This window comes from Cnephaeus nilssonii (assembly GCF_951640355.1).
Source record: "Cnephaeus nilssonii genome assembly, chromosome: 3".
NCBI lineage: Eukaryota > Metazoa > Chordata > Mammalia > Chiroptera > Vespertilionidae > Cnephaeus > Cnephaeus nilssonii.
In genome coordinates, this window is record NC_137074.1 from 47809945 (window position 1) to 47837317 (window position 27373).

The 27373-nt window shown below is 41.1% G+C and overlaps 1 protein-coding gene across 2 annotated transcripts in view; it reads left to right on the forward strand.

Annotated features, from left to right (window-relative positions):
* Positions 1-27373, forward strand: part of IL1RAP (interleukin 1 receptor accessory protein) — a gene marked incomplete at its 3' end in the record, with an annotated part of 159883 nt that overhangs the window by 115068 nt on the left and 17442 nt on the right. For both annotated transcript variants that reach the window (XM_079765104.1, XM_079765105.1), the window contains exons 5-8: positions 12711-12876; positions 15310-15381; positions 21367-21493; positions 23784-23932. In XM_079765104.1, the coding sequence (XP_079621230.1) occupies positions 12711-12876; positions 15310-15381; positions 21367-21493; positions 23784-23932 (514 nt within the window). The remainder of the gene's footprint in view (positions 1-12710; positions 12877-15309; positions 15382-21366; positions 21494-23783; positions 23933-27373) is intronic.

Sequence of the window (27373 nt, forward strand, 5' to 3'; positions counted from 1 at the left end):
AACTAGTTTCCCATGAAAATGAGCAGCAAGGTAAAGCTCCCATTCAAAATTATAAGAAAAAAAGGAGAATAAGAAGCAGAATAACATTCTGCAGGAAAAAAAAGCATGCCAGAAGGACATATTGTAATCCACTATTTAAAAAATGAGCCAAAAATTAAGAAATGGTACAAGATGAGAAGAATAGCAAATAAATTTGATTTATGAATGTCCAGAAATTATAAAACTTAGTAACAACTTAGAAGAAAGTCATTTTAGAAATGAAGCTACACTAAGAGGAACGTAACAGCAAATGAATACAGTAGATAATGCCTTAAGATTAACAGAAAGTGGAAGGGAGAAAAAAATTAAACCAAAGTTAAATGATGAATAAAAATAAGAAGGGTAAAATGTATATACCAAAATCATATAAAGTAGACTTTAAAACAATGAGTACTATTGAAGATAAAGGGGAATTTTCAGAATAATAAAAGGGACAATTCATCAAGAAAGCATAAAAATAATAAAAGTATGTGTGCCTAGTAACAGTGTTTGAAAATGCATGAAGCAAAAGTTGATAGAAGTAAAGGACTAAATAGACAAATCCATAATCATAGTTGAAAAATTTAACATCTGAGTGTAAATGTTTAAGTCATTAATAATGAAATTACTTAGGAGCCAACTTTAAAAGTTTTCCATTGGCCAAAATGCAACAATTTTAATTTTAGCAAGAATATTAATTACAATGTGTGAAATATCATGAATTAAGTTTAAATCCATAAGTTCTTAACGCTATTCCAAAATGTTTAGTTGATTACATTTGGATGATGATAGGATGTCAATTTGTTATCTTGAAAACTAATAAATAAGGGAGAAAAGTCAAGTATTTATTCTGCCTTTCCTGTAAGAAATGTACATTTAGTTATGAAATGGTGAAGAGAAGTATATTTTTATAAAGTTATATCATCAGTTTGAAACCACAATGACAATAAATCTTAGCATTAAGCATCAGTGACAGCTACCATCACAAGAAGGGTAGCAGCACCGAAACCGGTTTGGCTCAGTGGATAGAGTGTGGGTCTGCGGACTGAAGGGTCCCAGGTTTGATTCCGGTCAAGGGCATGTACATTGGTTGTGGGCACATCCCCGGTGGGGGGTGTGCAGGAGGCAGCTGGTCGATGTATCTTTCTCATCGATGTTTCTAGCTCTCTATCCCTCTCCCTTTCTCTCTGTGAAAAATCAATAAAATATTTTTTTTTTTAAAAAAAAGAAGGGTAGCAGCCCAGCATATTCCTTCTGATGAAAGAAGAGTATCAATTATAATTCTGCCAAGTAGATTTTGGATACTGCTGCCATTTTGCTGGAAATATAGAGAACAGAAGAATATATTGATCTGTACCACGAGTTTGTAGTCAGCAAAATCTGGACTGTGGAAAACTATATGCCAAATGCCTTGGGTTATTCAACAGAAATTCTGCGAGAAAAAACAAAACCATGTTGTGGGAACATATTGATTAATAGAAACGTATAAGACAAATTTAAAAATGGATGTGACTACCGTGTCTAAGGATGTACTATAGAAGATACAATTAGAAAAGAAAACAAGGAAGTGATTTTACTATAAAAATATATAGGTAGTGGCTACTTCAGCAGGTTGCAGAAGAGCTGGGATTGACATAGGACATTTGGAAAGTAACTGGCAACATTCTACTCTTGAACCTGAGTGGTGTTTGCTTTATAATAATTCATTAACGCATGTTTCAAGTTTTTGTGTATTGTATTTTATAATAAAACAGCTAAGAAAAAGAGAGGGAGAGAAAGAAGGAAACAAAGAAAATGAGCAAGAGAGATTTAAGACCAATTGTAGTGTAAGAATCTTAGATCATGCTTTGTTCAAATAAACTATAAAATAAGTTATGAGAAAATCAGGGCAATCTGAACAGAATATTAATGATATCAATGAATTATTATTACTGTTTTAAACTGTGATAACAGTACTATAGTTATGCTTGCAAAAGGAGTCTTGTCATTTAGAGATACGTAGAAATATTTACAAATGAAATTATGCAATATCTGTGATTTGCTTTAAAATATCTTGGGCTGCAGTGAGTGGGTATAGATGAAATAAAACATAGTCTAAATTGATACTTTTGAGACTAGGTTTGGGTACAGGGGATCATTGTATATTTTCTCCATGATTGTCATTTTTTCATTGTAAAAAGCATAATAAATGATTTAAAGGGTAATATTAACAACTAGAGTCCCAGTGCACGAATTTGTGCATGGGTGGGGTCCCTCTGCCTGGCCAGTGATCGGGGCCGATGGGAAAGGGCCAGCCAGTGAGAGGAGGGGCCGCGGGAGGTTGGCCAGCCAGTCTCCCCCCGATTGGGGCCAATGGGGGAGGCCAGCCAGCTGGGGGGAGGGACCTCGGGAGGTTGGCTGGCTGGCTGGGGGGAGGGACCACAGGAGGTTGGCCGGCGGCCATGGGAGGTTGGCCGGCTGCAGGAGGTTGGCTGTGGGAGTGCACTGACCACCAGGGGGTAGCTCCTGCATTGAGCATCTGCCCCCTGGTGGTCAGTGCACATCATAGCAACTGGTCAACTGGTCATTCGGTTGTTTAGTCATTCGGTAGCTTAGGCTTTTATATATAAAGACTTTACATCAATAAGTATATCTTCAAGTTTGTTTTAAATGTGTTCATCTAGTTATCAAGGTCTCTTATCTCTAATTTTATTCACTTTTTTATATTTTGAATACTCAATAGTCTGAAAAAAATAATTTTATTTTCTTACCAAAGGATCTCACAATTTAATTGACAAGTTTATAAATAAGAAGAATTTACATTCTTATTGAAAAGCAGAATTCTAAGTTCCAAAGAGAATCTGTTTGTTTTAAAGACAGGGAGAAATTTACATGCATCGACTTTATCAAATTAACTATTTCTTGAGGGCAAAGTTATGCCATACTTATCTCTGTATTTTCAATGATTCCCAGATTTCTTTTTCCTGGTTGGAAGGATGTCAGTGATATTAACCAAGGTATGAAATAGCAGAGGAGGAGCAGGTTTGGGGAGCAAGTGAAAGATTTAGACAATGTCATATTGAGTTAGAGGTGTCTGTGCGACACCTAGGTGGCAGTGGCCAGTTGGTAGTGGTACATATGTCTGAATCTGGAGCTTATAAGATAAGTCAAAGTTGGAGTCAGAGAATTGGATTCATCTATATGATAGTTGGAGCCCTTAAAGACTAAGATCAAAATCTAGAGAGAATGTTCATGGGGTGAATGAAAACAGAAAGCGTGGAAAGAAGACTGAGAAAAAAAAAAAGTCATAGTGGCCAAACCATCTCCATGGCAGATAACCAACAATGTTCAGGTGGCTAAGAAGAAACAGGTGATCAGCCATCATTTCTTTTCCATAAAAAATCGCTCTTATCTGTGGCATACCTCTTTTATTTCTCTACTAGAGGCCCGGTGCACGAAATTCGTGCACAGGGGGGCCAGCGGGGAGTGTGTCCCTCAGCCTGGCCTGCACCCTCTCCAATCTGGGACCCCTCATGGGATAACCAGCAGTTGGACATCCCTCTCACAATTCAGAACTGCTGGCTCCTAACCACTCACCTGCCTGCCTGATTGCCCCTAACTGCTTCTGCCTACCAGCCTGATTGTCCCTAACTGCTCCCCTGCTGGCTTGATTGCCCCTAACTACCTCTGCCTCGGCCCACACCTGGTACCCAGGATTCCCTCCTCCAGCTGACCACAGGCACCCAGGATCCGGGCTTCTCTCCCTCTGGTCAGCCATAGGCGCCCAGGCTGGCTGCAGCCTTAGGGGATGGTGGACAGGGGGCTTCGCCTGTGCTGCAGCTGCAAGTGCTGGTGCCCGGGACTGCAGGGTGGGCGGATTCTCCATCTACCATGCTGTAGCCAGCTGCAGGTGCTGGCACCTGGACCACAGGGTGAGCGGCTTCTCTGTCTCCCAGGCCACAGCCAGCCACAGTTACTGGTGCCCAGGTCCGCAGGGTGGGTGGCTTCTCTGTCTCCCAGGCCACAGCCAGCCGCAGGTGCTGGTGCCCAGGACTGCAGGGTGGGTGGCTTCTCTGTCTCCCAGGCCACAGCCAGCCGCAGGTGCTGGTGCCCGGGACTGCAGGGTGGGCGGCTTCTCTGTCTCCCAGGCCACAGCCAGCCGCAGTTACTGATGCCCAGGACCGCAGGGTGGGCGGCTTCTCTGTCTCCCAGGCCACAGCCAGCCACATGTACTGGGGCCCAGGACCACAGGGTGGGCGGCTTCTCCATCTCCCGGGCTGCAGCCAGCCTCAGGTACTGGTGCCCGGTTTCTCCATCTCTCCCAGGACGTGGGGCAGGTGGACATGGGGTGGGCAGCTTCTCCAGCTGGCTGTAGCCTGGGATCATGTCTCCCCCAGGACGTGGGGAGGGCGGCTTCTCCAGCTGGCTGCGGCTTGGGATCACGGGGCAGGCGGCTTCTTCATCTCCCAGGTCGCAGCCAGCCTCAGGCGCTGAGGCCGGGTTTCTCAGTCTCCCCCAGGAGGTGGGGCAGGCGGACCTGAGGTTTCTGCTGCTGGCTGCAGCCTGGGATCACAGGGCAGGCAGCTTCTTCATCTCCCAGGCTGCAGCCAGCCTCAGGCACTGGCACCTGGTTTCTTGTCTCCCCCAGGACGTGGGGTGAACCGCTTCTCCAGCTGGCTGAGGCCTGAGATCACGGGGCAGGCAGCTTCTTGGTCTCCGTGGCTGCAGCCAGCCTCAGGTGCTGGGGCCCGGTTTCTCCGTCTCCCCAGGACGTGTTGGGGAGGCGGACCTGAGGCTTCTGAGGCTGGCTGCAGCCTGGGATCATGGGACGGGCAGCTTCTTGGTCTCCGTGGCTGCAGCCAGCCTCAGGCGCTGGGGCCCGGTTTCTCCATCTCCCCAGGACATGGGGCGGGCGGACCTGAGGCTTCTGAGGCTGGCTGCAGCTTGGGATCATGGGGCAGGCGGCTTCTTGGTCTCTGTGGCTGCAGCCAGCCTCAGGCACTGGCGCCTGACTTCTCTGACTCCCAGAGACCAGAGAGGCTGGGGGGCGGGGCTGCCGCCATGTTTTCAGTTTAATTGCATACTCACTCAGATTGAATGGTGGGCGTGGCTGGGGCGTGGCTGGTGGGCGTGGCTTGTGAGTGTAGCGGAGTGATGATTTGCATACTACTCTATTATTAGATAGATACTTGGGTAATTGACTGAAACCATTAATCCTAAGAGTTCTGCCATACTGGGTACAAAATCAGAGTTCTTGGTAGTTGGATTCTCCTATCACTGAATAGCAATGATGACGTTGCTTTCTATTTTCTACCTTCTACAGAAACTCCCTGCATCCACTAGGTATCTTGGTCCTCATAGGGTAGTCTCTTTAAATTGTTATAAACTGAATTCCCTGCCCCGACATTATAAATACAGCCTCCTATTCTAATACACATAACTGTGAGAGAATTAAAATACACATTAATTTGTTTCAGCAATTTTCTTCCTCTTAGCCAAATTGTTACAAATGATAAATTGAAAGACAGAAAAGGATACTAACAGTTCTTGCATTTTGCTTGTAAAATAGGTTATGTGTAATACTCATCACCATCCTTCAAGGTATATGTCATCCTTTCACATATTATGAAGCCAAGTCTCAGAGAGGCAAACAATAGAGCTAACATGTATTGAGCACAGGATTCTTAACTTAATTTTCTTAACATGAGGTAAGTTATCTTGTGTTCTCCATTTTGTAGTTAAGATAGAGCAACTGAGAGATTTGCCCAAGGTCACAGAGCTAGGAGCCAAGATTCAACCTTGTATGAGTCCATACTTTACACTGTGGTATATCACTTACTCAAAAGAAATCTAGCTGATAGTGGAGAATCTGGGATTTTAGGCCAGTTCTGTTTGGTTTCAAGGTTATACTCTTCAGAAATGACACTGAGAGGGTGGTCTAGTCTTTACTTCTGAAGCTTAGGACACTTGGAAGGGTGGGTAGTCTTTGAACACAGGTTGGGTTGTAGGCTGAACTGTGGAACACAAGGAAAACCATGGACAGAGGGCCCTGGGAAATCAGAGGGGGTTTAGACAAACAGATTAGAAGGAATAGAAATTAAAAAAAAAATTGTTCCAGAACTGCAAGGGAAATGGGGCAGGATTGCATTTTACTCATTGGCATGTCTTCTGTCTTTCCTCCTCTCATTTGCATGGCAGGCTCTTCCTCATTCAGGGCCCAGAATTCATAGCGTTCTAATTCAACGATCATGTGAGTTAAATTGATGTTCAGTAAATGTTTGTTGAATGAGCCAGGTTTTGTAACAAGCCTGGAGAGCACACCATGGTTTGTCATTTACTGAATTTCAAATAGCCACATGTATAAATTGGAAACGACATGTGTATAAATTGGAGGTTGCCTGTTTATTCACGTAGGAATATGGGAATAAATAGCAGTAAAGACACAGGTGTAATTTTGTTATTTTTTACTACTACTCCTATTATTATTATTATTACATTTACTCAGAGACCTGGACTTTAAATTATAGCAAGCCATCCCAACTTTCATATTACTGGATTATTTATCTTCCTCTTTGTTGCAATTGAGTATTTGATTTTTCCATACCGAGATAATTATAAAAACAAAGGAAATTATCCCCTCCCCTTTTTCTTTTTTACTGAGGATCAGAGGAACCATTTTATTAGGTGTTTTGAATATTACATTTATACCAGCTGCTGAAAGCCCTAACTGATATTTAGGAGAATGGATATCATTCTGGAGACCAGTCTGTGAAAAGCTGGTTGTTCTTATACTTAGTATAATCATTAAAATTGGTATATTACCTTCACCTCTAAATTTCAGTATAAAGTTAATCAGAGTTGGTCAGATACTGTTCATAAATCTCTCTCAGAAAATGGGAAACTTTGCTTTTTCTGACAAAGTGCCACCAGGAAAGCACATTTCTGACTGAGTGCCAGGCTTGGCCTTTTACTGGCATAGCACATATTGTAGACAAATTAGTCCAAGGTCTGCATAATAGACTTTATTTTCAAAGTGCTTCTTGCAGTTTGATCTCAGCTGTTTGGTTGCTCCTTTACTTCTTTCCTTTCCCTACAGTTTCCCTATCAAGATTTTTCATCTTTGGTAGGAAAGAAATATGTACCATATATTCTTTCAAACTATATACATTTAATTCTATATATCCTAATATATAAAAACCCTGGATCTGCAACAACTGGTAGGCTCGACCAACCAGAAGTCAGTCCTGCAGTCAGCGCTGGGTTGCCGTGGCGACCCAGCACTAACTGCTATGGCTGCAGGCACGGTGACCCAGCACTGACTGCTGAGGAGGCTGAGAAGCAGGCCCAGAGAGAGGCCTGAAGAGAGAAGCAGGGTCTGATCTGTTGATCAACACTTGCCTCTCTCTTTAGCTCCGGGCCTGATCAGCAGCCATGCCTCCATTTCTCTCCAGGCCTCCACCAGGGCTGCTAATCAGCCCTGCCTTTCTGATCAGGCCCCATTGATAGGCCCAAAGAGGCTGACTGGCATAGAAACCAACCAATCAGAACCAAATCTGGGTCAACTGTGAGGAGACAATGGCTGCCTAGTAGGCAGAACTTTTGATGCTGACTGGCATAGAAACTGACCCCTCAGAACCAAATCTGAGTCAAGTGTGAGGAGCCAATAGCTTCCTAGGAGGTGGAACTTTTGACACTGACTGGCATAGAAACTGACCAATCAGAACCAAATCTGGATCAACTGTGAGGAGCCAATAGCTGCCTAGGAGGCGAAGCTTTTGATGCTGAATGGCATAGAAACTGACCAATCAGAACTAAATTGGCCAGCAGAGAAGGGAAGTTGGGGGAGAGATCAGGCCTGCAGGGGAGGGCAGTTAGGGGTGATCAGGCAGGCAGAGGCAGTTAGGGGCGATCAGGCCGGCAACATCAATTTCAGTTGAGGCTAAATTAGGCTGAATGAGTCATCCACTTTCTATTTTGATAGCATGTAACTTATCTCTCATTTTTGTCACTATAATGATTGCACTTCTCTCTTCTGTACTAGTGACCTCTCCTTTTCTTTCCCCTGAATACCAAGCACAAGCACAAAGCTCAGCCAATAAACTTTGTATGTAGGAATTGATTAAATAATTGAATGAATTGGACTAGACTGGAAAATTCCATGGGAATAAGGCCATTTCTGTATTTAATGCCTGCTTTATGCCCAGCAACTAACACAGTGCCTGCCATGTAGAAGGGATTTTGTAAATATTAGTTGCTTAAACATTGAAATACCTTTAGTTTTGTTCATTAAAAGTGACTGGTAAGAGCTCTTATGAGGCTTTGTAAATAAGTATGATGTGTTTTATGCTAACTTAATCTTTGGTACAAAGTTTCAATAGATATTCCTAACTTTTCTTTTTTTAAAAAAGTGTATATTTCATTGATTTTTTTACAGAGAGGACGGGAGAGGGATAGAGAGCTAGAAACATCGATGAGAGAGAAACATCGACCAGCTGCCTCCTGCACACCCCCTACTGGGGATGTGCTCGCAACCAATGTACATGCCCTTGGCCGGAATCGAACCTGGGACCTTTCAGTCCGCAGACTGATGCTCTATCCACTGAGCCAAACCGGTTTCGGCAATATTCCTAACTTTTCTAACCTTATATCTCCATTAAGCTTTTTATTTCCTTACTCTCACTCCTTCCTCCATCCTACAACTCACTCATATTTCACTTCTTATATTTTGAATAGTCATCTTCTTATCATACTGCATGAGCTTTCAACTCCATGTCTTCTGTCTTTGCTTCTCTCATTCATATTTTTGATCATGAAGCACAAATGCACTGAGCATTTGCCATGTGCCAAGTATTTTGCCAGCTGCTGGCCATGAAATACAGTACTCATTCACCCTCACGTCTTTCCCCCACAGGCGTAAATTTTCTAGAGAAAGAGACAAACATGAAAAGTTTATTGTAATAAAGTTAGATAAGTATAAAGTACAGCATAGGAAATATAGTTAATAATATTGTAATAACTATGTATGGTGCCAGGTGGGTGCTGAAAATATTGGGGGGAGCACTTTGTATTTGATTGTCTTACCACTAAGTTGTGCACCTGAAACTAATACAAATAATATTAAATGTAAACTGCAATTGAAAAATATCTACAACATAAAAAAATAGTATAAAGTTAGTTAAGGTCTGACACAGAAAGACCAATGCTATTAGAGTTCAGGGAAGTTACAGCTTTTTCCTGTGCCTCGAGTGCTGCTCCCCCACGTTTCCCCTCCTAGTTAATAGCTGTTAATATTCTACTTATTCTTTAAGATAGAGCTCAAATATTTCTTCTCTGTCAAGTTTTTATGAATGTTTTCTGTTTGATCTTTCCCTACTCTCTGACCCTGATATGCCTTTCAGAGTACTTGTTGCAATTCACCATGAGACTGTACATACCTATAGATTAGGAGTTGTGTCCTTTCCATTTTCCATGCCCTCACACAGTTCTTGAATGGTGTATGGGATGGACATACTCGTCCTTGGTTAGTCAAGACATCCCCCCCAATCACACCCCACATCTTACCACATGATGTATTTCCTCTCGCTCTTTACCTATATGTCATGATAGGTTGCCATGGCTACCATTATGCCATTGAAACATTGCTCTCCTGCTTAACTTCTCTCTTTTGAATTCAGAATGAGGAACTGATGGATCAGCTAAATGGATAATTTGTCTTCTAGTCAGACAAGTGTTTGCTTCATAGTGGAAATCCACTTACTGTTAACTGATTTCTTGCATTTGAAAATACTGTGTGTGTATTTTTTTTGTTTGTTTGTTTTTTATTCTTTGGATATCCAGATCTTTGTTCCATTTTTTTTTCTGGATTCCAAGTAAATTATTTTGAAATTATAAGAAAATTTCCAGGCTTCATTTTCAGGAATAGTTTAAAATATTCCATGTGTCTCAGGTCTATGTGCTGAAGGGTCTTGAGATGTATCTGCTTATGAGAAACAGATAGAGCTCATCACACACTACAGGCCAAAGTTAGTGGTTCAACAATGCCCTGAAGCCACCCCCAACACACAGCTCAGAATGAAAAATATTTTCTTCATTTCCTTTTCTTGCATGCTATATAGGTCTGATAGCTTTGAAATATACTTTTTAATTTCTTTTGGTTAAAACTAGTTATGGGGGCCAAATATTTGGTGATGAAAGATGACTTGACTATGGGTGGTGGACATACAATATAATATACAGATCATGTGTCATGGAAATGTACACTTGAAAGCTATATGACCCTATTAACAAAGGTCACCCCAGATGAGATGATGTGGTATGTGTAAGTGTATGTCTCAGTATAATTTTTCCAGCCTCGACTAAGTGCTGAGCAGAGGTGTTTATTCTTAGTTAAGAAACTAGTTAAAGTTCGCTTCTTAACTAAGAAGCTAGGTTTGGCTCAATGGACAGAGTGTTGGCCTGCAGACTGAAGGGTCCCAGGTTCTATTCTGGCCAAGGGCACATGCCTGGGTTGCAGGCTTGATCCCCAGTAGGGGTCAGGCAGGAGGCAGCTGATCAATGATTCTCTCATTGATGTTTCTATCTGTCTATCCCTCTCCCTTCATCTCTGAAATCAATAAAAATATATTTAAAATAAACAATAATAATCCTATATAATAAAAAGATAATATGCAAATTGACCCTAAAGGCCAAAGGACCAGGAACGACTGGTTGCTATTATGTGCACTGACCACCAGAGGGCAGACTTTCAACTCAGGAGCTGCCCCCTGGTGGTCAGTGTGCTTCCACAGGGGGAGTGCCGCTCAGCCAGAAGCTGGCTCATGGCTGACCAGCATACCAGCGGTGGCGGAGTCTCTCCCCCCTGCTCAGCAGCACTAAGGATGTCTGACTAACAGCTTAGGCCCACTCCTGCCTTTAGTTGGACATCCCCTGAGGGCTCCCAGGCAGCCAGAGGGATGTCTGACTGCCACATTAAGCCCATTCCCCCAAAGAGGGGGACTAAGCTGGCAGGTGGACATCCCCCAAGGGCTCCGGGCTGCAAGAGGGCGCAGGCAGGGCTGAGGGACCCTTGTACCCCTCCAAGTGCAGGATTTTTGTGCACCAGTCCTCTAGTAATAATAATTAAAAAAATAAGAAGCTAGTTAAAGACCTTTACTGAGCTATCTAGACAACTGAGTTTTAGGTCTGCACTGTGTTATCTGGAATATCTCTTCATTTTTCTATCTCATTTTTTTCCACTTGTAAAACTATAACATACTTTAGTCTGATTTGTCTACTTAGCAAGGATTTAAGAAAAGCTAACAAATTAGAGAAAATAGCTTTGAACTATTTAAATAGAAGGTATCACAAAACTCAAATAGAATTCTTTAGATAATCTAAAGAATTAATTTAAACCAAATCTGATTTAAACTAAATTGATTTAAACCAAATTGATTTAAACCAAATCTGACATAAATTCATTATGAATACAGGACTTTGTGGCCTTACACTGTGTGATAACCTAAGAGTATTGAAACCTTTGGCTGATGTGACAAGTGTCTAGAAGCACTTTTATCAAAACAGGATAAATTGTATTTAGAAAATCACTTAACTGAGCATATATCAGCTCCCTTGTGATGAAAACCCACATGAATCATCTTTTTAGTGCTATTTAAAAGACATATTCCTGTTACAAAGAATTACAAAATGTACCACTTTGTGTAACTGTCATATTTCAAAACACATGCTCCAGGAATTGAAGCAAGAAAACCTTAAGTATATGAGAACTAAAGTTAAGTATGTGAATTTAGGAAGTTAAGAGTACAAGCCAGTAACAGACTCACATAATTTTAAAGATCTACGGGAACTTAGAGATATTTAATTCTTTTTGTCATAGATGAATTATTTTTTAATATATGTTTTTATTGATTTCAGAGAGGAAGAGAGAGGGAGAGAGAGATAGAAACAATCAATAATGAGAGAGAATTATTGATCGGCTGCATGTCCCACACTGGGGATGGAGCCAGCAATCCTGGCATGTACTCTGATTGGGAGTCGAAACATGACCTCCCGGTTCATAGGTCAATGCTCAACCACTGGGCCATGCCAGTTGAGCTTAATTATTGGTAAGACTCATAAAAATACATTTTGTTTTTAGATTCTGGAGTCTGTGATATCCAATTTCAGCACATAGGAAAAATAGAAGAAAAATACCAAAAATTTTGTACATAACCAATATAGTGTTGCAACAGAGTGATCAAGAGTGCCAAAATCAGACATCTAAATTAAGCCTAGTTTTCAAGCAGAGTGACTGGATTCCTGAATTAATATAAACAGTGAAGAAATGTAGAAAAAAGTGAAAAAATAATTGTGTGTTTTTTAAAATAGTAGAGCAAGCAGTTAAGTTACCTTAGTTGTTTTTCAATACTTAAACCTTGCTTCACTGTTAACATGAGACTCCCAGAATCCAAATACTGGATGCTCAGACAGGAAGCTGGTGCTCTTGAATTTATATCTCAGTTCAAAACTTTAATTTTCTTTTGCAGAAAAGATAACAGAACTTAATGCATTTAATCTTTGCAGAAACATTGTCAAATAGTTGAGCAGAATAGCTTAGTAAAAGGTGCAGCCAGCAAAGATATTTGTATATTTTGTGCAAAATTACCTATGTGCATATGCTTGTCTATTTTCTATGCATGTATCTAAATAGAAAACATTATTTCTTTTACTTCTTATAGGGCTGTCACAAAGTACAGGACTTTCATAATGTGGTACCTGAAGGCATGAACTTGAGTTTCCTCTTAGCCTTGTTTTCAAATAATGGAAATTACACATGCGTTGTTACATATCCAGAAAATGGGCGTGCATTCCATCTCACCAGGACTCTGGCTGTAAAGGTTGTAGGTAAGCATGATTTGTATCAAGTGTGAAGGATAAAAATGGAATAATCTTGTGTTTTTTTTCTGTTAATAGTTTATTACAAACAAGTGTGTAAAATCTGTGAGAGAAAAAAAAGCTTTTTTTTGTTTGTTTGTTTGTTTATTGCACTCTCCCCAGAGCCTCTAGCATTTCTACATACATAGTGGGCATTTGGTAACTATTGGTCTATTGAGTGAATATGTGAATAAGTGAAGTAAAGACAGCTTGAGCAGTGAAAGAAATACCAGACAGATCTGCGTCCAAACTATGCTACTGCCATTTAAGAGCAATATGATTTTGGTTAAAGTCTCAGTGTCCTCATCTGTACTCTGGGACTTAGATTACCTAACGTTCAGGATAGCTGAGAATATTAGACATAATATACAGGCAAACAGTGGACTCTGAATAGTAATGAATAGTAATTAATATTATTGTCCAAAATCTGTTTTAATAGAATTAAATAAACTATGAGTTTCTATGCACTGCTGTTGTAGTTAATGCTCAAGGTATTTGCATGCAGTGTCCAACCCCTGGTTTGAACTAAAAGAAGAGGAGATGAGAAACTGGGGAAGTGAAAAGGACAATGTCTAGGCAGAGTCTACAGACTTCTGTGAAACCCACAACCAAGAGAACCAGTGTCAGAATATATGGTATTTAGAGCAGAACCCTAAATACCACTGTGCCCACTGTATTAAAATTAGAGAATATCAGAGTGAGATTTTGTCAAATCCCATTATTTTTTTAAAGAAAAAGGCAATTTACTATCTTTTTTAAATTTCTGTAAATCATTGGTACAAGGTATTTGCACTTTTTTGTGGGGGGAGGGATGAAAATCCTATCTTTTAATAGATGGAAACATTGAGGCTCAACAACAGAAAGCAACCTGCTTAGTTAGAGACATTCAATGCATTGGTAGAAGAAGTGATTCTAAACACCAGGTTTTTTACTTTTTGTTTAAGGCTTTTTCTACCAGTCTGACACCAGATTCAGCTTATGTATTTCTTTAAAACAGATTTAACATAGTGCAAATAAAATTCAAATAAAACACTTTTGTAACCACTTTCTCTGCTTACTTTCTGAATAGTGCTGAAGTGGGGACTAATTCAAAAGAAAAATCAGACTAAATTACTAAATTTAGAGCCTAACATGAATGGACTTTAAAAGTCAAATGAATAATCTAACCTTATATTCATGTTGGCAGTTGGTCCTAACTGCCAAGATGAATATATATGTGTGTGTGTGTGTGTGTGTGTGTGTGTGTGTGTGTGTGTATATATATATATATATATATATATATATATATATATATATATATATATATAGTGGATGCTTTAATATGCATCACTTAATTAATATGCATCACAAAAATACCCCCAAATTAAGATAATTTAACTTAATTTAATTCTTATAATGAACCTGTAAAATGAGTTTAATTACTCTCATTTTAGAGATGAGGAAAATTAGCTTTTCATAGATTTATTAAAAAACAGTCATGTGGTTAGTAAATGACCAAGTTGGGATTAGAACACCTATTGGTCATTAAAACTTTGAAACCTCTACTCTTTTTAAAAAATATATATATATTATTGATTTTTTTACAGGGAGGAAGGGAGAGGGATAGCGAGTTAGAAACATCAATGAGAGAGAAACACTCCTGCTCACCCTCTACTGAGGATGTGCCCATAACCAAGGTACATGCCCTTGACCGGAATCGAACCTGGGACCCTTCAGTCCGCAGGCCGATTCTGTATCCACTGAGCCAAACTGGTTAGGGCTGAAGCTTAAATAATACAATACAAATCTCCTTCAGGATATTTTTCATTCAATTTAGGAATTCTGAATGTTATAAAGAGCATTAATCCTATGAAGGAACCTTTAACTGATAACTGGACATCAGGTACCCTTAGGTGCTGGACTCATAATTTGATTTTGGATTTTTCATTTATTAATTCATTTAATACTTATTTAATTAGGTCTTATACTAGACACTCTGGGAATGTTGAAGAGAAATATGTAGAAAAGAAACAATTGAGCAAAACAGGAGAGCAATTAATTATGCTGTAGTCTGACAAGACTATCTCCTGTAAGCTTCGGAAAGTGAAAACACTGGTTAAGCATTCTATTCTGAAATATGGAGGATAATCAACATATTATGTTTGTTTCTTTGCTTGTTTTATATGGTTAAAATGTTATAATGCACTCTATAGTGAATATATTCCATCTCAGAAGGATAATGTAGAATTTCTATGTGTAACTTGTCTTCAGACTTATTGACTGCAATTCGTCTTAAGAAGAATTGACAAACCATGCCAGAAGGTTGGGCAAGGCTCCCAGAAGAGGATATTTTTGAAATGGGTTAACAGGGATAAGGACTTCATGACTTAACATCATCTCCCGTTGTTCTTTGCTCTCTTACAGGCTCTCCAAACTCTGTATTGCCCCCCCAGATCCACTTACCCAATGATCTTGTGGTCTATGAGAAAGAACCAGGTAATTACAGCTGTGGACTCTGAATTTCAGTTAGATTATCTTAATTATCTACATATATAAAAGCCTAAGCGACCGAATGACTGAACAACTGAACAACTGGTTGCTATGATGGGCAGATGCTCAACACAGGGGGCGGATGCTTAACATAGGAGCTGCCCCCTGGTGGTCAGTGCACTCCTGAGGCTAGCCAATCTCCTGTGGTCACTCCCCCAGGCCGGCCAACCCCCCATGGCCCCTCCCTCCCACAGCTGGCTGGCCCCAATGGCCCTTATCAGAACCTCCCGTGGCCCCTCCTCCCACTGGCCGACCTCCTGCAGCCTCTCCCCCTGGCCAACCTCCCATAGCCCGGATCGGCCCTGATTGCTGGCCAGGCCAAGGGACTCCACCCGTGCACGAATTTGTGCACCAGGCCTCTAATAAGGAATAAAATGCCACAGAAATTAACACAAGAGAATAGAGGACTATTGTCAAAACAAAATAAAACAAAACCCACAGAAATTGAAATTGATGTTGTCAGAAACCAGGGTAGCTCTGGGCTTTAGCTACCTCCTGGATCTCATGGGGAGCTCAGGTATTCACTGCTTCTCTCTAAGCAGCTGCTGCTGTCTTCTTCCTCTGCGGGCAGGTTTCCTCCCCTGATGAGGGATTTCTCTTTGATGCAAACTGTAGCTTACACAGGGTTTTGGTTTGCAAGCCTGTAGCATGAGCACAAGGCATCCATCAAGCTTCTGTTCCACTACAAAGTGGCAGGGTTAAAGCTTGGAGTCAGCACTGTGAATATAATAGGTAACAACTGATACAACCAATGCACCCTGATTCAGAACACTATGAAATATTTGCTATGGTCATCTGGGTCTCTTTTTAGTTTTCAGATTTTTTCATTCCAGGGAAAAATCACTAGTAACTGATTAAATAATAATAATGATTTATTTATTATTATTCTGACTCAGACTCTCCCACAGGTTAGCTGGAAACTGCAGAAAATTTTTAACATTTTCTGAATTGTATGTTTTACAAAAATTCAAAACAAACCCAGTGAGAGCTATCAAAGAACATTTGTTTAAAATGTACTAAAGTTAATAGAGGCAGTGACCAACATAGGTAGAGAACAACAGTACTCCCCATATTAAGATAAGGTTTCAAACAGTGGTGTGCCTTGTAAAAAACACAAAGAACACAACCCCAAATGGACCAAATTTTCTTGATTTAGTACTGGCTTTATGTATTAATATAAACATTCTTCCTGCAATCAGGGTAAACACTTATTAATCATCTAGATACATTCCATATACTTATCACATTATGGTTGCAAAAGCATGCCCGAATCCAATGTCACTTTATCTTCTATATTATATTGATATTAGAGGCCCGGTGCACAAAATTCATGCGGGGGTTGGGGGAGGTCCCTCAGCCTGGCCTGTGCCCTCTCACAATCCAGGATGCCTCATGCACCAGTGACCATACTTTTCATACAGGTGAAAGGCATCTTGCTGTTGTATGGGCAGCTACATTTTTTTGCCCTGATTATAAAAAGTAGTGCATAACATGATCCTCCTGAGGCAGTAGTGCCGTTTTACCCATCTTATGGGTGGAAAAACTGAAGCAGAGAGAAGTTAAGTAAATTGGCTTTGTCACACAGTTATAAGTGTCAGAATAAAGGCTGATCACAAAATGTGCAAGCCAGAGTCCATGCATGTCATCGCTGCATCATCTTGTTTTTTCAGTGTTAGAGTAGCCTTGCCAGGTTTTAATTTTTAAATCTAAGAGACTATTCCCAATATACAGAAATGTATGTTTATCCCCATGTAGAATAAACAGGATGTAGGCAGTTTGGAGGTTCTTCTGATGAATTAGGATTAAGCAGCCACAGATCTCTTTTTCAAATACTGCAGAAGCCACCTTCCTTGTTTAACTGTGTGGGGGATGTAGCAGTTTATAAGCTGTGACATAGTCACTCGCAATCCGGGAGCCCTCGGGGAATGTCCAACTGTCAGTTTAGAGGTTAGAAAAAAACCTTGTGAGAGAAAAAACAAACAAAACAAAACAGAGGCCACTCCAGAGAGGGTGGGTTCTGAGGAGCTAGGGTTAACTTTCTGCTTGAAGATGCGCCAAGCCAGGGAAGAGGGGAGGAAGGAGTGTGTGTGTGTGTGTGTGTGTGTGTGTGTGTGTGTGTGTGTGAGAGAGAGAGAGAGAGAGAAAGAGAGAGAGGGGGAGAGAGAGAGGGGGGGGGGGGTCTGGGAGGGCCCCTGGACTGCCCGCTGAGGCACAGACCGGCAGGTGCAAGTGGGAAGACAGTTTGGCTCTCACTGAGCCCAGTTGCAGCTGTTTAACCTAGGTGGCTTCCTGAAGACCACCCCCCTAAGACTCCAGAGAGAGAGAGAGAGAGAGAAAGACCCCCCCCCAAGACTCCAGACTCTTTTATTCTAAAGCACAAAACTTTGCTTTCCCCACGTTTATGCATGTCTAAACACAAACCAACGTGTACTTCAAGCAACTTGTATTAGGGAAGGAGAACTCAGCCTTAAAGCAAAGGGTGGAGGTTTTAAAACTCCTCTCGTCCCCCCAGCTGAAGCTCCTTGGGGGGCCTGCCTCTTTGCGAATCCACATTTATCTCTTGGCACGTGGGAGGTTAGGGAGCGCAGCATTATCCTGGGAGGGGAAGGTCACGGGACTGCACCCGTGGTACTCGCCCCAAGTTTCATTTCCTCACCCATCCGGGTCGCTTGCCACCCCGCCACTGATCCAGTTAAAGGAGTCGGGGGTCTGCAGCTGGCCACCTCCAGGCGGAGAGCACGCTGGGGGCCGGGTGGTCCAGCACCCCCACCAGCAAGCAGCGGCTCCCGGTGTCCCGCCCTGCTGCACGCCAGACTCAATCCGACTGGGTGCGGGGAGAGATTGGGCGGCTCCCTGGTGGGGATTCTGCGGCTGCTGGGGGGGAAAAGAAAAGCCTCCCCAGAAAGCGGTTTTTCAAAAGCCTTCAGGAAGCCACCTAGGTTAAACAGCCAAGTGGGCTCAGTGAGAGCCAGACTGTCTTCCCACTTGCACCTGCCGGCCTGTGCCTCCGCAGGCAGTCCAGGGGCCCTCCCAGACCTTTGCTCCACCCTCCCACCTCCATCTCGCACACCTGGGGAGAGGGTGCTGCTGCACGGGGGTGGGTGGGGGGGGGGGCTGCTTATATGAACTCCTTCCACCTCTGCACTATTCCAAACTCCCGAGCCTCAGGGCTCACTTGTGGGCTTCGGAAGCCCTCGAAGTCTCTCTCCCCCCCCCCCCCCCCCCCCCCCCCAGTCCCAAAGCACTGCTCCAGGAAACCTCCCAGCTGCGGCCAACACTCAAACCCCGAGGTGAGTTGCCCTGCGGGTCCGCCCTCCTTTCCCTCCTCTGCTCACTATGCCCGGTACCCCCACAGCTCCGTGGGCCACGCAGGTTAGCGAGCACGTGCCCAAAGTCAAGAATGGTTCCCAAGCTTTGCGCAGTGGCAGTATCGTAGCCAATGAGGTTTATCCGAGGCGCGATTATTGCTAAAAGAATGGTTCCCAGTGCCTTTGCCCGAAGGTAACCGGGGCACAGTCTCCCTCTGGGAACTCGGTCCTGGGGTGCTGCCTTCCACCTCTAAATTCAGTTCTCATGTAATTCGCACCAAAAAAACCCTGCTCCCCCGAGGAAGAGACCCACTGAAGAGACTCCTGAGGCAGTGCGGGCACGCCTTCTCTGCACTTGGGCACAGAATGTCATGTTTGCAAACAGGTTGCAAGCCTGTTGCGCTGCAGTGCTCAAGGGGGAGACATGTGCAGCCACCAAAACACTGGTTGCTATCTTTTCTCCTTTGCTTACAGAGGAAGAGATTCCAATCCTATCCCTAACCCCCATGTAGCCATGCACCCAAAACTCCTCCCCATGCCCCTTCTCCCAGACACGGGCCCTCCAATGTCCTGGCTGCTTCTGTCCGCTCTGAGGGGCTGCACTCTAAGTTCATATGTTTGAATAGTTAAGAAAAAAACAGGCTGAAATTGGACTTACATGGAACCTGTCCATGGTAACCACTTGCTCTACAGGAGTGCCCACAGCACCCAAGTTCTTGACACCCTTGCAATCTGGGACTCCTCGGGGGATGTCTAACTGCAGGTTTAGGCCCAATCTCAGGGGGGATCGGGACCAAGCTGGCAGCTGGACATCCCGGAGGGACATAGCAATGCTCCAAGTGGCCAGGGAGGAGCCCGAACCAGGCCGGGTGCTGTGCAGCTCACGCTGTGCCTGCTGCCACCACTTGGTAGTGCTGCCCCAGAGTCAGGAGAGGCTACCCCGCCACCCCCCCCGCCCCCCGCCGGCTGCAGCTGTGCTCACCAGCCATGAGCCCAGCTTCTGCGTTAAGCTTCTGCCCCCTGGTGGTCAGTGTGCATCATAGTGACTGGTCGACCAGTCATTCTGGTCATTATGGTGGTTCCTCTGAAACAGTCGCTGGGCTTTTATATATATAGATAGAAAACTGGAGAGGAAAGCATAAGAACCACACATTGGAAGAGAGGACGGAGTATGAGCACAAAGGGAGACAAACCTGGGTTCAAATCAGGATGATAATATAATTTATCATTTCAACCTGGACACCTTTTGATAGTGAACGCAGTTGATATTAATAACTAGGAAAGCAAGCATACAACAGAACTGTCCTGGGCATCTAGGATTAGAAGGTCATTCTAGGTCAAACTCCGGTCTACTACTTATTAACAATTTGATGCAGGCATGGCATTTCATATGTTTAAGCTTCAGTTTTCACATCTATAAAACATGAATTTAAAAAATGCCTCCTAAAGGGCTGGGGCCCAGGAGCTCAGCACTGCTGCTCACCATGGAGGATCTGCTGCAGGCTGCTGCCTGCCTGGAGCCCTCTGTCAGTGAGCAGGAGCTGCTCCAGTACAAGTGCATCCAGCGCAAGTTTGCCACCTGCTAGGGGCCCCCTGCAGTCTGGGACCCAACCCCACCGACAGCGGCTAAAGCTACCTGGGTATCCCCACAGACCTGAGAGAGCAAAGGGCTCTGTCTCAGGCTGTCATCGACTCACCTGAAGGCTGCCTACCTCCAGAAGATCCCCTGGGTGCCCAGTGGGGGAGGCCTGAGAGAATTCAAGAGGCATCCCCTGCCCATTTTTCCAGGCTAACTCCAACACTAAGGCCCATCTGCTCAGGAAGTGGGGTGGGGGCCTGGAGTTCTGGGAATTGGGCCCTGAGGGGGCCTGATTGGTAGCTAAAAATAAAGTGTATGCTGCCCTCTGGAATATTAATAAATTAATTAATTAATTTAAAAAATAAATAAATAATGTCTCCTAGTATTTTGTTAAAATTAAATGATAACATTAATAAGTAAATTATAAAAAGTTCTCAGTGAGTGTGCTGCTTATTATTGTTGTTATTACTTCTACTACATTTCTGCCTAGAAACCCCCCAACCTCATATTCCATCTCAGAAGGATAATGTAGAATTTCTACATTTAATTTTTTTCAAACTTATTGACTACACCCTGATAACTGAAGCGTGTCCCGGTGGGGCCTGTCCGGACAGTCCTCTCAGCCTTGGCACCGTCCCATTGCCTCTGGGCCAAGGACCAAAGATCTGGAGAACCTTTTCTTAGTCATCCTTTGCTTCTGAGTGATTTAACAAAGGAGAGTAGTCCATAGAGGGTTAGGGCTATAAAGGATGTTGTCAGAGCCTTTTTGAACAAATACATTTTATAACATATGTAGATTGTATTAAAAGATGGCCATTCTCATAATTTTATATAAAGCGGCTTTGCTTCTTTTCTTGGTTTATTTGTTTTGCAGTGAAGTATGAAACATCACCTTATGGTAGCCCACTAGAGAATTAGAAGTAGGGTTATAGATATATGTAACATTTTTAGCTTCTGATTAGTCACAGAGTAGAACCAATATAGCCATGCGAAGGTTACAAACTAAAGGGTTAATGTGTTTGTTTGTTTGTTTGTTTGTTTTAGGAGAGGAACTGCTCATTCCCTGTAAAGTCTTTTTTACTTACCTGAAGGACTCTCGCAATGAGGTTTGGTGGACCATTGATGGGAAAAAGACAGATGACACCACTATTGATGTAACTGTTGATGAAAGGTATCATTGGTGCAGGCAAGAGGGTGACTAATGCTGTCCCTCAATCTAATGCACTCTGCTGTGTATTGATCAATGAAAATAAAAATTCTAATTTCTGCCTCTCACTAACAAAAATCAGCAAGATTTTGGCTGCATCCCAAGGTAGGATTCCTGGACTTGTAATTGGAGGCCCAGGTACCATCTGATGATCACACATTTATGATACCTACTTGAAAGGAGATGGAATGCATATCCTATATGAGTGAAAAGGTCACAATATAAGATTATAGAGAGATAGAATCCTGTCATTGTGGCCCTGTTCTCTTTCTCAAGTCTGGAATTTGGGCCTATAAGCATTTGTGTCTGAGAGCATTGTGTTCCTTTCTAGTCTTGCAGTAAGCATGTATTTCTCTCTTTCTTGTTCTTTCTTAATTCACATAACACATATGTCACATTTATCATTGATGGTGATTTTTGACTCAATACATTGAGTCAAAACATTCATGACTCAATACATTCATGATCTCTAGATTTTATTTTTAAAGTAGACAGGGTGGCAATATATACTTCACTCTTAAAATAACATGTTGGGTCACTTTGTTTCCAAATAAAATGACTTTTTTTAAAAGGGGGTTGGGTTGGCAAGGAGGAAAATATGGGTCTTTGAAGACAAAGGATCCCCCATAATGAAGCATACAAGTACAAGAGAGCAATCGGTTCAGTGCAACAATGCATAAAAATTAGTAGCAGACCAACTACAGACAAAATAGTTCTAAGACCATAAGCCTTATCACCAATTTGTAACTAGATCTTAGGCTACTAAAACTTCTAGAATTCAAAAGATTTTTTTTTCCTAGTAGTAAACTTAGACTTTGTGCAGATATCATAAAATGCTTTCTTTGCATCAGGTACCTGAGTAGATTCTACTAGTATAGGAGTAACAATGGTAGAGCAGAAAGTTCAATACTCTAATCTGATACATGCAGCGCGGCTGGGAGTTATTACATGGTATGGGAAGATTGAGTTGGGGAATCCAGTCCATTTTGGGGGATTAGGTAATGCTTCTCAGATCTCACAGTACCTAAATAAATATTTGAAAAAAATGAGTAGAAATAAACTAGATAAAGGCATCCAAAGAATGTTCCTGGTAAAAGGAACATCATGTGCAAAGGCCTGGTGGTGAGAGAAGCAAAACACATTTAAAGGTACTGAAGGAGCTTGCTGAGACTGGAGCAGTGTTTGCAGAAGGAATTGATGAAAGACGTGGCTAGAAGTATAGAGGGAGAATTATTGATCACTGGAGGAATTCCGAGAATTGTGCTTTTGTCCTAATGATTGAATAATAATGAAAGTCATGGCGTTCCTTCTTTCTGCTATTAAAACACAGCTCACTGTTTACAGTTGAGCAATGCCATTAAACTTGGGATAAACCCACTACAGTTTTTAACAAAGTTCCCATGACTGACAGTAAATGTTATCAGAAGGAGAACCTGGCCATCATTCAGCTGTAACAGCTTTTTTTTTTTTTTTTTTGAAAAAGTAGTTCAAAGGGATTTTAAATCTTGGTCTTGGACCCAAAGTACTTGATCTCTGACTTGCTTAGATTTAGATATATTTATGCTCACAAGGTTTATTTACTCAGAAATTTCTTCTTTTTATATATATGATTTAACCATGAGATTTTCTGTTTGGATTAAGAATCAAAGCTTTGGGGATCCCTGAAATGCATAAATTATTACTGAGGGATCATAATATCCTATATGAATAATATGAGTATTTATTAAATATTGTTCTAATACTTGCACATTAATATACTCAACCCTCAGAATTCTTAACTTCATGTATCTAATGCACTATGTAAGCATTGCCACTTTCCTCTTTTACAAATGACCCTCTCAAAACATGGAAAAATTAGTTACTCTGCCAAAAGGATTCAGCCAGTAAGTGGCAAAGCCTGGATCAAAACCCAAATGGGTCTAGCATCAGAAGCTTCTCTCTAAACCAGCATCCTGCCTCAGAAGTTTGAGGGGAGACATTTTGCTTTGAAGAGAGTTAGAGAGATCTATATCTATAGTGTGACGCCAACACTGGGATTTGATCCAGGCATCGGGATTGTGTCTAGTATCGATGGTAAGGAACAGCACTGGAATCCAGAAGCTTTTGTAACCATTGGATTCCAAGGCAATGCAGTTTATGGCCATTCTATCTGCCCTCACCTAGTGGTTCTCTGGTTGTCTGCTTGACTGATTCACATACAGCATATGGGCCTTGAGTCTCACTAATGCTCTAATTTTCTTTCCTCTCTTTCCAGTGTGAAACTGGCTGAACTGGAAGATGAAACAAGAACTGTTACTCTGAGCATCAAGAAAGTTAGGGCTGAAGATCTCAAACGCAACTATGTCTGTCACGCTAGAAATGGCAAAGGGGAGGTTGAGCAGCCAGCCAAAGTTAAACAGAAAGGTAATGGATGCATGCCCTCGGCAGAGGAATCTGGGAATCCCGACGTAACGTTTTGGTGACTAAGGAAAAGAGGAGAAATTGAGAACGTGGGCTCCAGCACTTACCACAACATCTACCACATAGTCATGAATCAAAGTTGAATGAAAAATCTTGAGGGAAATTTCCATCCATGCAAATATATTCAAAATAATTTTAGTAATTAATGCCTGAATGTGGTTAAAAAAAAATCCATGCTTATGATAATGAGGCATAATTTCCTACCTATATTGTCATGAAAATGAAAAATAAAGAAAATATTCAAAATTACCAAAGATATAATAAAAGAGTCACATGTTGTTAGTGAATTGTAAAAACCCTTTCAGAAATCATTGCTGGCAGAGTTCAAGAGTCATAAAAATGATCACATTCTATGAATTAGTATTTTTGGAATTTTTCATGAATAAATAACACAAAGAATTATGGCCCCAATCAATATTCTTAGCATTAGCTATAATAATGAAACCTAAGTAGAAACGATCTAATTGTATGCAAGTAAAGTGAAATGTAAAATATTTATTATTGAAAATATAATTTTAAAATGATCACTTTAAACACTACCTGTCAGTACTCAAGTGAGTTTATACTATACCATTAGCCACAATTGCTAACACAAAAATTAAACTATGACTTAAAATGATGTAAAATGATTTCTATGTTGATATTACTATATTTTTCTACAATAAACAAAAATTATGAGGCTTTCTTGTGTGAGCTGTTGCTCCTGAAACAGAACATGTCTGACATATTTTTGGTTCTCTCAGAATAACAGACAAGAAATACCTTCAAGAATGCTTTCCAATAATCTGGAGGCAGATAATGATGATTTATCACACCCGCAGCCAAGTCATTCAGAATTATTTTGGATCCCCTTGTTAGTGCCCATAATATTTATATCAAAAGTTTAAAAAAAGTTAATTCAAAATGGCTACATTTCAAACCTTTTTTAAAGCTGGTGAAAAAAAGAAAGGGCTTCACTGTAACATTTTTATTACAATTTTGAAATTAAAGAGCAAAGGTTGAAAAATCTCTTAAGGAGTTTTAGTAGATCGGTTCTGTGTAATTAATTGCCTCTCTTCCTCAGAAGTCAATGTAAAGAGAAAATAACCATATGTTCAAGACAGTGTTTCCCAAAGTTTCTTCCTAAGAACATTCCCAAGACTCTAGACTCAGATGGCCTATGTTCAGAAAGGGGTTTTTATGCCTCCCAACTCTATGACTTTGGAAGAGACACTTCACCTCTCTGAGCTTTAATTTATTTATATTTAGAGTAGGCAAAATAATACCACTACCTCATAAGGTTGCTTTTAAGTACTGAGCACAGTTACTGGCATCTATACATATATACTAAATTCATAATAAATGTTAGTTCTTATTATTTCCACAGATTTTCATAGGTGTTATTTGACAAAGGCTTGTATAGTCAAGTCAGTATCATTAAAGTCTAGGTTAAAAAAAATGATCAAATTACTTTAGTTCAGGGCCCCTTAGCATACTACCATTTGGTAGAATATCTGCAGGGGGTTGGATAGTAGGAAGGATTTATTTTCAAATATATTTGACTCCAGATTCCCTAAGCATGAAACATTTTGTGGGACTTGTCTTCAGAGGCATGTGTTTTGAGAAACAATTATGGAGGTTGACATAAATTAATAATGTATTGTCAGGTGGATAAGATCAATGCAATCAATTAAAATAATATTGAATCTAGGAGTTATGCAGAAGTCTATCCACCAGAGCTAGTGGTGCAGCTCCCCTTTCCCAGGAGGGTGTGCTAGATTGTTTCATATGAATGGCCTCAGGAATGTGAGGTGATAACTGCAGCCAATAGAACAGATTTTATATTCTTCATTGATTTTCAAAATTACATTATTATATCCTCTGAGGTACTTTTATTTGTATGTATATCTTCTTTTGGGTTCTTTAAACTTCTTGGTTTGGTGAGTACATTTTTTAAATTTAATTCGAAAAAAACGTTAGTTGTTATTTCTTTTTTTCCCTTTATTTTAATTTATTTATTTCCCATCCCATCACCACTTATCCCCCAATACCCTTTTCCACCTCCACCCACCCTCCTCCCCACAAGCACCATGTTCATGAGTTCTTTCTCTCCTTTTTTCCCCCTTTTTGCTCAATCCCTCCTCCTCCTGAATACCTCCCAACACACACACACACACACACACACACACACACACACACACACCCAAAGATGTTAGCCTACTTGTTTAGTTTGTTCATTAAATTCCACATATAAGTGAAATCATATGTTACTTGTCTTTCTCTGACTGGCTTATTTCACTTAGCAAAATATCATTTTTTAGTTTTTGAATTTTTATTTCTTTATCAAAACATCTATTTTGATATTTCCTAATGGCTCTTACAATGTTGATGGTCTTTTGAAAAAAATAGCAACCTGTCCCAGTGGCTCAGTTTGTTGGAGTGTCGTCCAGTACACCAAAATGTTGTGGGTTGGATTCCTAGTCAGGGCACATACCTAGGTTGTGGATTTGATCCCTGGTCAGGGTGCATACAGGAGGCCACTGATCAATGTTTCTCTCTCACATTGATGTTTCCTATCTATCTATCTTCCTCCCCTCTTCTCTCTCTAAAATTAATAAACATATTCTTGGGTAAGGATTAAAAAAATCAACAAGAATATTTACAATACTCATTTTGTATTTATTTTTTTATGTAGAAAACTGATTTATTCCATTATAATTATACAATTAGTCATAGAGATTTAGTCATAGGCCTGCTGGTGAAACAGGTCAGCCAAAATAGATATGGTATCAAACTAGTGGTCAAGGACTAACTGCTGGGAAAAAAAAAACAAAACAAAACATTGGACAGTGTACCTGTCAAGTGAAAACATACATCTTTACATCTTGGTTATCCCAAGTTTTGTGGGGGTTTTTTAATTTTATAGAAAGGAAACAACATTAAAGTAGCTCTCAAGAAGTACACTAACAGTCAAAATGTGTGGGGAAAAGAAACAGGTAGTTTTGATTTAACTCACAAAACTGAGAGGAGACTGGTCTACACAAGAACATGTGCATCCTGGAAATACAGGCGTGAAGACTTCAGAGTCAGAATTTATATGACTTCAATCTCCCCTAATTTCTGAATAAAAACATCTTGCAATACTTATACTTCATGCCTCAGGCACCTACCTCACTTCTCTTTATTCCTTACTCACTTCTAGGCTTTACTTAAATAAGTCTGAAAAACGTGGGGTTATAGAATAAGAAAAAAAGTAAAATAACCACACACAACATTCCCTTTTTGGTGGCTACTTTAGATCTTTGTTACTAGAAAATTCCTCAAGAAAATTTAAATGTAAGTCTGTGGCTTTGCTGAATCAAGTCCCCCAAGTTAATATTTAGAAAACACCCTCTGTTTGGGATA